At 36.3% G+C, this 11,295-nt stretch overlaps 1 protein-coding gene and 1 long non-coding RNA gene across 2 annotated transcripts; both read right to left on the bottom strand.

The window, feature by feature from the left end:
- Window positions 1-1,800: 1,800 nt before the first annotated feature.
- Window positions 1,801-2,571, bottom strand: LOC126676550 (uncharacterized). The gene is made up of 2 exons (XR_007640353.2): window positions 2,385-2,571; window positions 1,801-1,937 (listed from the first exon to the last, which is right to left on the bottom strand). It is a non-coding gene; the product is annotated as an uncharacterized LOC126676550 (long non-coding RNA).
- Window positions 2,572-9,582: 7,011 nt separating this feature from the next.
- LOC130015541 (uncharacterized) lies at window positions 9,583-10,808 on the bottom strand. Its single transcript, XM_056105882.1, has 2 exons — window positions 9,957-10,808; window positions 9,583-9,870 (listed from the first exon to the last, which is right to left on the bottom strand). The coding sequence occupies exons 1-2, from the start codon at window positions 10,728-10,730 to the stop codon at window positions 9,583-9,585; spliced, it is 1,062 nt and encodes a 353-aa protein (XP_055961857.1). The 5' UTR covers window positions 10,731-10,808.
- Between the last annotated feature and the right edge of the window lie 487 nt (window positions 10,809-11,295).

Below are 11,295 nucleotides of genomic sequence, written 5' to 3'. Positions count from 1 at the left end.
TCAAGAGTTATTAATATATTAAAATAGATAAACTCAACCGTTAGTTTTTATAAATATATTATGACACCGCTTTTGTTTTTTTAGATATATAATTTGGTCCGTCTATTTTTACTTTTTATTATCAAATTTAAAATTACATGATCATATCCACGTTTTTTTAAAAAAAATTACTTTTTTTCCGTAGTTAACGGTGTGCCATGTTATTTCCTCCACCCGAAGAGAGGTCTCCAGCAAGGGATCCGATTTCATCTTATTTGTTTCTTATTTGCACGGAGGGGTTTTCAGCTTTATTGCGAAAAGGGATAGAGGACGGTGGATGAAAAGTTGACAGGGGCTAAAGTGTGTAGAGGTGGTCCTTTAATTAACTGTCTTTGTTTTGCAGATGATAGTGTTCTTTTTGCAAGCGCTAATATCAGGGAGTGCCAATTCTTAAAAAATACTATCAGAAAATACGAATGTGCCTCAAGGCAGTTGGTGAACTTTGAGAAATATGAAATTCTCTTTAGTTCGGCAGTCAAATCTAAAGTTAAGGATTATTTCGTTTCCTTCCTTATCAGAGAGGGGCCCGGGGGCTTCTTTATTGAAAAAGAGGGAGTGTCAGACTAGCATCTTAGAATAAAGGAAGATCCGGAAGCTGTGCTCCAGTTTTTCAGGTAAAGGTTATACGGTGAAGAGCCCGGTCAAGGCGACCTTATTAATCCATGATGGACATGCGCGGCATGGAGTTTTTTTAAGAAATACCTCGGTTTGCCTACAATAATTGGTCGCTCAAAGAGACCAATATTATCCTTTCTTTGGATATGCTGCAAGCAAGGCGGAACCAGCCCTTTGACTGAGGTAGCGACTGCCCCCGCAAATTATTATTTTTTTTTTTTGCAAAATTACTCCTTTAAATTTTAATTTTTTTTTAAAAATATGGTTGCTTAATTTTAGTCTTCATACAATCAGCCCTCTCAAATTTTATTTTGGTCAAATTACCCACCCCATAGTAGAATTCCTAATTACGCCCCTGTGCATAAGAGGATTCTTCGGATGAAAGGACAATTTTTTTGTCAAAAGTGGATAAAGAAGTACTTATCAAGTCTATTGTTCAATCGATTTCGATGTATATTATGATTTGTTTTGCATTGCCTATTTCCTTTTGCAAAGATATGCAATGCTCAATTATAAAATTTTGGTGGGATGGTTCGAATGATAAACGAAGATTCCATGGGTCAGTTGGGATACGATTTGTAAATCGAAGAAATTTGGCGGGTTTGGGTTCAGAAATATTCGAACTTTTAACATAGCTATGCTGGCCAAACAACTTTGGAGGTTTATTCAATGTCCAAATTTCCTTTGTGGCCAAGTTTTCCGAGCTAAATATTGTAAGCCGAGAGAATTTATTAATGTGAGTTTGGGTCAAAATTCCAGCTATGTTTGGCCGAGTATTTTAGAAAGAAAAAAACTTATATCTTCTGGGTTAGCATGGAGGATGGAAACGGGAGATTCGTGAACGCCAAGGCAGATAATTGGATTATTTCGTCCATAATTTAAAACATGTGGCGACGGAGAACCTACAAGATAATTTCTTAGTAAGTTCTTTCATTGACAGTGCTTGTTAGTAGGGTGAGCTCGGTTCGGTTCGGTTCAGAGAAATTCGAAACCAAACCAAACCATCCCTACAAAATGAAAACCAAATTTTAGTAGTTCGGTCAGCGGTTATTTTGGTTCGGTTAACCGAATTCTCGGTTCGGCTCTGTTGGTTAACTGAATTTAAAAAAACACAAAATTTTAATTAATATTCTAAATAAGAAAATATATAAAATATAAACAAAAATATGGTTTAATGACATTAACTAAATTTTCATACATTGCTTTACATTTTAATCAAACTGTAACTAAAATTATCAAAAGAACAAAACTTGATAAGAATAATGGCCATACCAAACAACCTCCTACAAAAATCAAAAAAGATAAATTAATTATTTATTAAACAGAAAATAATAAATAAATATAAAAAATAAACATTGAAGAAAAATTCAAAAGTTATCTTAAATTCAAATACAAAACAATTAACCAAAGTTAAACCTAATATTCTGAATCTCCTGTAACAATTAAAGAAGGAAAGAAACTATAATTAGTTTTCAAAAATGAAAAACCAAATAAATATTTAAAGATAAAAAAATTAACACAATTTTAGAAATTTACCTTAGAAATTATCAAAAACTTAACCAAAATTTATAATCAGTTCTGTTATTTTGATAGATCTTCAAAAATAAAATAAGAACAAAAGTTAGATTTATGACAAAAACTGTATATATTACTATAGATCGAATTTATTACTCTTAAAATTCGAAGAGCCAAAAGAAAAACAGAAAAAATTAACAAGCTCAACTACTAACCGTAGACATGCGAAGTCGTTCCAATCGATCACAAAGGGAAGAAGAATATCAAAGCTTTTTAGATCCAGAGAACCGAAAGAAGAAAAATTGAAACAAAAGATTCTTTAAGTTATATTTGATGAATAATTGAGAGAAAGTAAGGAGGAAGGAGAGGAATGAAAAGTTTTGTGAAAAAATGAAAATAGAGAAACAGTAGAAGTGAGGAAAATCAGGGTTAGGAGTTTTAATAGTAATGTTTAAAATTTATCAAAAAACTGTCGTTTCACTAGTTCAGTTTTTGGTTCGGTAAACCGAGCTCAAAAATCAAACCATAACTGAAAACCGTGTTTTCTATAATTTAAAAACCAAACCACTACATATCGACCATTTTAACCACTATATACTTATTTTCGGTTCGGTTTAATTTTCTGGTTTGGTTCGATTTTTACTCACCCTTACTTGTTAGGAAATAAGTCAGTTGCAGCAAGTTTTTTTCCTTTACGATGTGGCTAGCATTCTGCAAATTCCTGTTAGTGTGCGACTTCCTTCGGATAACCTGTTTTGTATTCTTAATAAGAATAGTTTCTATTCTTTCAAATCGGGATATTATCAAGTAGTCCAGTTGTCTCAGAAATATAGAGCAAGTGATTCGGAAGTCTGTTTGGATATTGGTTTAAGGAATAAAATTTGATAGTGTCAAGTCCCCCCAAAGGTAAAGCATCTTTTATGGAGAAGTTGCCATGGCTCTCTTCCGTGCAATTCGAATCTGATCAAAACAAAGGTGATGGTCTTGGATGTTTGCACATTTCGTCTTCCATGAAAGACGAGAGGATCTCATCTTCCATGAGGAAGACGAGCGGCGGCGGACCCGGGGAAGGCGGCAGCAGACTCAGAGGCGTTTTTAATTTATAAATATTGTTGATAATTAATTTACATTAAATTAAAAAATTATTATTATTTATTGAATTTTATGAGGAAGAAGACTTGTTTGTACTATTTATAACATTAACGCATATCTAAAATATATGTTAAATATGAAAGAATTATTTGAATGTTATCAAAGTGAAAAGAGTACAATTTGATGCTTCGAGATACAATTTAAAGTTAAAAGTACGATATAGAGTAAAATTGGTGATTTTTAAACGTCGGAAAGACATTGAATTTTTTTTTTGAAGGTCAGTGATTTTTGAGATATTAGACCTTAACATAAATATAAAGATAGCTTACATATATAATTTTGTATACTATTAGTTTTACTAACCTACAAATTGATGGATTATAATTTTCTCAAGTTCATTCGAACATTAAAGATCATGTTCGGAAAATCTACATTATTCATTATAAATGAAAGATATAAATTAAAAGAGTATGAATTAATTTAAATTAATCTACAACTTTCATTTACAATGAATAGTATGAATCTATCGAATATGACCTTAATTTTATGTTCAAATGAACTTGAAAAGATCTTAATAAAAAAAAGAGACATATCAAATATTATGGCTAATAATCATGGACGGTCCTCGACCTTTGCACTAAACTTCCCTAAACCCCCTCACCTTTCAAAAGCTTCACTAAACCCCCTGACCTTTATGGCGGCGCCATTCACGGCCCTTCTGAAAAAAAAAACACAGAATCGCGGAGCCGCCAACGATTTAATCGTTTGCATGCGTTTTCCTCGCCACCTGTCGACCCACGTGACCTGTACTCTGTCAGTGGCAACAGTTCCTCCCTCTGACATGCCGGTTGACTTTTCAAATTTTAAAATCAAAAAAAAAAATTAACCGACTGAGTTAATTTTATCTCTCTTTTTTCACCTTCTGACATACTCTTTCTTTTTCATTATATTTGTTTTTGAAATCAGTCTTTTTCTATTTCCCATCTCCTCTGACCTAGACGTTTGTCATCGTCGTTTGGTTGCTCTTCATTTTGTCTCGTTCTGTAGTTCGCCTGCGTTGCATTTCGAGGAAGAACAAATCCGGGTATGAAAAAAAATGGTTGATCAATTTTTGTAGAGTTACTGTCATGTGCACACATTTTTGGTATTGATATCTTTATATGGTAAAACAGGCTAAGAAGATAATGGGAAAAGAAAAGATCTTCTTCGGCAGTGATGAGACGAAAGGGAAGAAACGGCCAGGTTCGAATTTTAATTTTAGTGTTTAGGGTAATTTTGTTGGTTTTTGGGTATGTGTTTTTGGGTACTTGAAATTGTGATTTTAGGTTTATTGTAAATTTTTAGGTTTATGGGTATGTTTTTTTGGGGGAGTTATTCTCAAGTTGGTTGTAAAATTTGTTTATTTGTTTTGCATAATGTCTGTGAATGAATGTCTCTATATTGTTTGTTTGAACAGCCCGTACTGTGGAAGTGGATTCTGAGATCCTGGAAATTGTTCTGCACTACGATGGAGAATTTGGAGAAGGTGGTTATTTGTGGGGCGAGGTGTGTGCAAGATGTTTTGATATTTCCCAACTGTCACTGAATAGACTTGATTTGTGGGCCAAAAAATTTGGAGTGAAGGGGCTGGTTATGTATTATTGGAGGCAGCCAGAGTTGGACTATCATCGAGGGATAAAACCTCTTGAACATGATAGAGATGTTGATGAGATGGCAAGGGCTGGACTAAAAGAAGGTGTGGTTGATGTCTACGTTAGGTACTTAACCTCTGATGATGTGCATAATTTGGTGCCTGAGAGTGGACCCAAGTTAGAATTGAAAGAAATTGAAGAAGATGGTCCATTTGAGCCAGTTGAAGATGGTCTAGTGGAGGCAGTTGAAGATGCTGCAGGAGTTGAAGAAGATCCAGGTGATGAAATATTGTTGCTAGAGTGGTACGGCACTGAAGATGAGGGCCAAGTAGAAGCCTTGGAAGTGGAGATTGCTGCTGCTGAAGGCCCATCTGATGTGGCTGAAGGTCCAGAAGAAGGGTGCAGCAAAAAACAGAAGAACAAATAAAAACGGAAGAACAAATAAATGTAGCGTTGTTTTGTATTTCTGGATATGTTGTTATTTTATTTTAAAACACTTATATGTTTTTTATATCTGCTATTTCATAATTTAGCATTGTTTATTATTTCCTGATATTATGTTATTTTATTGAAAGACACTTATATGTTGGAAATTTGATAAATTTAATTTTAGAAAAATGAAATATGTATGGTTCATGCATGACCACTGTCTTTCATTCTTATAATTTTGTTCATATAAGGTCCCTGACATTTTAAAATGGATTGAGCAGTGGACCCTGATATTTGTTACTCTGGACAAAAAAATGTACATAAAACATATAGAACATACATTACTTACAGAACATGTAAACTATAATTCATAAAGACATATAAACAAGCATAAAAGTAAGAATAATAATTCACTTCATTAAATATTCAAAAATTTCAGAACGTTTAGAAAAAAATTACATTAACATCCATCTTCACTAAAATTAACCCTGAACAAGAACAAAAATAAGAACAAAAATATCCATCTTCACCAAAATTAACCAAAATAAACATAAACAATGCTACATAAACCAGTCATCCTCTTAAGCAAGCTCTGGTGCGCGATAAACACAAAACTCCATCTTGATCAAACCGTCAGCAAAAAATTCGTGGTCACTATCAAGAAGGAACCCTGAAAAAGAACGATAGTAATTGCCGGTGCCTTGAATGTTCTGGGTAGTACTGTGAAACTTGTGACTTGAGTTGGCATTCACTTCAATTTCATAGGGGCAGCATCCAGCTGCTAACGGTCCAAGACAACAGATTGTAAGAATATTCCCATAAGAACACGTTGTGTTGTTCAGAACAAACACAATGTCTGTGTTTTCCTCTTGGAGAATAAAGAAATTATCATTCAGCCGAACAGAAACAGGGAATTTACGACCAAAAACAAACGGCTTCACAAAATCTTTATGCATCACTTTACAGTGAGCATAAATCATTTCAGAGGTTCCCTTGACATTGCAAACTTCAATGGGGCATGAGCACTCTATGAAAGAACAGAACTTTTCGTGGTTGATCTTATCGGGGTACCTAACAGTTGCTGGGCATCCATAATTCTTGAACGAGCAACAAACTCTCAAAGAGTCAGCAACATCTTCAAGAATCCGGTTCCTCATTCTTCTTATAGGCAGGGTGCAAGAATGACACTTCTGAGTCTTCTCCGAGCATGAGTTGCATGTTGCATGCCCATTTTCACACTAAATATAATTACAGAAAAAATACAATTATTAAACAATACAATTACAGAAATAAATAACAGTAAATGGTAAAGATAAATAAATGGGTAAAAACCTGAATAATTGGAGTTGTTAAGGGTTCACAGCATATTGGGCAATCCATGAGTTCCATATTAAGTGAAGACACAACAATATTATCGGACATCTTCTGGTTATTTTGAGAATAAGAACAATTTGTGTATTCTGAAATGGTTGAATCAGTTGCTGTGGTTGCCTATTTAAATAAGTTACCATCATGACTCTTCAATTTCTTTACATGCCCTTTGTGGATGTAATTAATTAGTGGTTGTAGTTAACGAAGAGGCTGCATTGGAACAATACAACTGATGGAACGGGTGTAACGAAAGGGTTTCTTGGAAAACCCATTGCTAATCTTTGCCATTAAGTTTTCATTTTTTTGGCGGTTTATTTCTCTGTGAAGTCTAATATAGCCCTTGACATTTCGACCAATTATGAAAGACAGCACCTGAACTTATATTTAATTATGAAAGACAGCACCTGCACTTAAATTTTATAATCAACGACAGTACTGTAATTTAAATTTTTGAATCACACAAAGTTTTCCCAACAAGCAAATTAAATGAGTTTAAGATAATACAAAAAATTATTGGAACGCAGTTTACTAAGAACACTGCACAAACACAAGCCATTGTCACTTAATAGAAAATGCATCATTTTTTCTTCAAACAAGCAACGGATAAACTGCAACCGGCAACTGCAAATGCCACAAAAAAACCAAGCTTCATGATCTTGTTTTTCCTCTCCATGTCTGAGCACTTGACTTCCATCAGCTTGACGTGTTCCTTCAGAGTGTTTATCTCCATAAGTTGCAGACCACTATCCTGGATCATAAGCACATTTTCTTCGTGGTACATCTCAATGGACTCCTTCAATCCCTCGAAGGCCTCATTAAGTTGCTCCAGTTCGTCAGTTTTAGCTGCCACCTGAGTATGGGCATGAACTAGTTCCAGTAGAGCTTTGTTGCGTTCTTCAGTCATGCCATTAAGCTCACTTTTCAAATTCCTGACCATCGTCATCTGATAGGCCATGTCGTTATCCACCCACGCAAAAAAATCGCATTGATTCTGTGTAGTGTAGGTCAAACGACAGTTAAATGGCAACAAAGGAAGATTAAGTTTTAAAAAATTACTTACATTTCTCTTCGAAATGCCGTAAAATCTAAAATACTTACATTTCTCTTCGAACAGCCATAAAATCTCCGTCCTGGATTTCGTTCGGTAGAGGAAATCTGCATACGGCATGGAATTCCACAGTCGCACACAACTTGTTTAGCTTGTCCTTCCATTGTCGTTGTGTCTTGGAAGTGGAGATCTATGGGAAGGCTGGTAAGAAAAAAAATGAGACGAGGGTTTTCAGAAAGGGGTTGAGTGTTCAGTTGAATAATGTGTTGCACCTTCATTTATGCAGGGTTCAGATTTGCTTTTTGTTGTCAGGTGTGACAGATGTCCCTTTTTTAATTACCAACGAACCTTTATTGTTTTAATTATCAAGGTTAAGTACGTTAAGTGATATTTACTTAAAAGTTGAAGTACCGTGGCTGATCCTGAAATAAAAGAATGAGGACCGTGGCCGATCTTTAAAACATAGGATAAGTACCTTAGGTGATTATATAAAAGGTTGACCTTATGGTTGCTAAAAAACAATAGACAAACATAAACTGTTATAAATTGTTATAGACGTGACACCTTTCCATTTGTGTCGATTTTAGGGTTCTTTCTTGTGTCGATCTCCTAATTATGGCCGAAGGATTTTCAGAAGAGGATTATGTAGATGGATTCCCTGTGTGCAATGTTCCTAAATGCAAATGCGGATTGCAGGCAAAGGTCATGGTGTCTTGGACTGAAAAGAATCCTGGGAGGCGATTCTTTCGATGTCCAAATGCTAAGGTTAGTTGTATGAAATTCTTCTTCTTGTGTAAAACGGTAATTTTAGGGGTTTCTGATTTGGGTCATTTGGATTTTAGGGTTTGTAAAACGGTAATTTTAGGGGTTTCTGATTTGGGTCATTTGGATTTTAGGGTTTGTAAAACGGTAATTTTAGGGTTTCTGATTTGGGTCATTTGGATTTTAGGGTTTGTAATTTTAAGGGTTTCTGACTCGATTCATTGTGATTTTAGGGATTTCTGATTCGATTCGTGTGGATTTTATTAGTTTTAGAGATTGTGTTGATTCAATCTGTTTGTATTTTTTATATGGCATTTTCTAAAGCCAACTGTTGTGTATAGATGCGGGTGAATCGATGCCCCTTCTTCATGTGGTATGACGAGGAATATGCTCCTCACCTGAAGCACATGTTGTATACTATGAAGAAATCAAATGGAGAGCTACAGAAAGAAGGGGAAAAGCTCAGAGGAGATGTATTCGAGCTGAAGCATTTGATTGACAGAGCAAGTATAATTGATGCAATTGAAGTGGAGGACGAGCTTATTAAAGCTGCTAACAAAATTGAGGGGATGGAGCTGGAGCTAACAGACTTGTATGCTGCAAATAGGGGACTGCAGATGGAGATTAGAGAATTGAAGAATGAACTCACAGCTGCTCGGATTAGAAAAAAATAGGGGAACTGAAGGCTTATAAAGCATTTGTGAAACTTGTCTTATTGCCAGTGTACTTATTATCTTATGAACTTTTTAGAATGGTTGTTTGTAAGCTTATGTGCTTGTTGGAGAATGACTGTTTTAACCATATTATTATGTAATTGATCGTTTTATTATGTAACTCAACTTTTCTGGTGTTAATTTGGATTCTGAAGTCTTTAGTTGAGTACTTTTATATTAAGAATTTTCATGTCTGTAAACTGATTCATGAATTAATTACATAACATTTCTAAGTTTCATAACATAACATTCCTAAAACTACCACAACATTGTGGCTCAAAACATTCAAAAGCATGGTTCAAAATACTGCCTATGTGCACCAGAATAATAATTAACAAAATAACTACCACTAATCCATGTTCCAGCACTACGTTTTTTTGGATCTCTTCCTCAGGATGTTCATGTATCTAGAGGGAACATCTTTAGCTCTCCGCTTCCCTTTTCCTTTTTCAGCTTGCGTCGGGATAGGTTGTGACGGAGCTCCATCTTCAACACTGCTCTGTTGGCTGTTGAAGGCATTCTCTTCTGCATCACCTGGGTGGTTCTGGTCTGGTTGGCCTTGGTCAGCAACCGGAGGTTCCGCCGGAACTGCTTGATCCACAAATGGAAAGGTGTCACGTCTACTCGGTGACCTATGAACGACTTGACTTGTACCCTGCCATGGAAAGACACAGACCCAAAAAAAATTAATGGAATAATAAACCAAAAAACTAAAAACAAGAAAACCACACATTCACTTACATCCATCATCCAGCGGAGGGTGACTGGAGAGTCATGAAGCACAGGTTCTCGTTCAGCAGACTGACCACCAGGCTCTCTTTCAGCAGACTGACCACCAGGCACTCTTTCAGCTGACGGACCACCAACCTCATGAGTTGACTGACCCACACTCCTCTTTAGGCAACCCCTCTTATTGTGTCCAAATTGACCATATAAACTGCAAGTCATTCTCATATTTCCTTTCCTTGGCAACTTTTCCCTACCTGCAGCGGCTTCCTTGGCTTTTTCAACCCTTTGTTTCTCTAGTTCCTCCGCCTCTTTTTTCCTAGCCGTTGGTATTCTGCTCCTCTTCTTCTTATGTACTGGGGATGGTGGGAGTATGATATTGAATGGCTCAGGGTCTGTTTCCCACATGTCTGGCCCATTCATAGGGTTGATTACATAGCTGTATACCTTCTGATACGTAGCTACACTGTAGCAATCATCCACAAACTCTTCAGGCCGTTGATTATTTCCATATATGCATGGTGTAGTGTGCGAACATGGGATTCCACTAAGCTGCCACCTTCGACATGTGCATGTTCTGTTAGCCAAATCAACCACGAACTGGCCCCCTGGGCCCTCTACCTGCCACTGAGGGCTACCACCAGGATCTGCGGTGAACTTCCAACCATAATCAATGATTTTGGCCAGCTTATTTCTGATCTTTGGACACAGCTCACCCTCCATGTTTCCCCCAAACTTCTGCTTGTCATTAATCCTCTTCATAAGCTGTGTCCTTATCATTTCGAACATTGTCAACACTGGCTTCTCTCTTGCAGCAAGTATGTACTTGTTGAATGCTTCAGCCAGGTTGTTTAGGAGGATATCACATTTGACTTCCTCTTTGAACAGCGCTCTACACCAGCGTCATGTTTGTCTTCCAGAGCTTTCATTGCTCTATCCATGGCTGCTTTGTATGTTGCTGTTCCAATGTTCCAGATGAAGGGCTTCATGTGTTGCGTGTGAAACGTGCTCCTGAAATTGGCCCACAAATGCCTCCAGCAAAATCGATGCTCTGAATATGGGAACAACTCCTTCACAGCATTCAACAAACCCTGCACAAGCGCACGAAATATAATCACCCATGCAATCAATAACACACCCTATAGTTTGTACATTATTCACCAAAGGACCCTGATCTTAATGTAAAAAATCTAATACAGCACATTAATCAAGATAACTACAATCAACTAAGATTGTTCAACCATGGATTGTACCTTTTGTTTATCGGACATGAAAACAGTGGCATTCGTAAGGTGCAGATCAGCTTGAAGTAGCCCAATAAACCACATCCAGGTGTCTGTGTTCTCCGTTTTAA

The sequence above is a fragment of the Mercurialis annua genome, linkage group LG1-X (genome assembly GCF_937616625.2).
Source record: "Mercurialis annua linkage group LG1-X, ddMerAnnu1.2, whole genome shotgun sequence".
NCBI classification, from domain to species: domain Eukaryota; kingdom Viridiplantae; phylum Streptophyta; class Magnoliopsida; order Malpighiales; family Euphorbiaceae; genus Mercurialis; species Mercurialis annua.
Note: the sequence above shows the minus strand (reverse complement) of the source record. Positions and strands in the feature narration are given on the sequence as shown.

Excerpts from the sequence above, each read along its gene's own strand:
- LOC130015541 (XM_056105882.1), bottom strand. The coding sequence starts at position 10,730 with ATGTTCGAAATGATAAGGACACAGCTTATGAAGAGGATTAATGACAAG. Across the intron at positions 9,871-9,956 it reads CCCTCCGCTGGATGATGGAT|GGTACAAGTCAAGTCGTTCA; the intron begins GTAAGTGAATGT and ends TTTCCATGGCAG.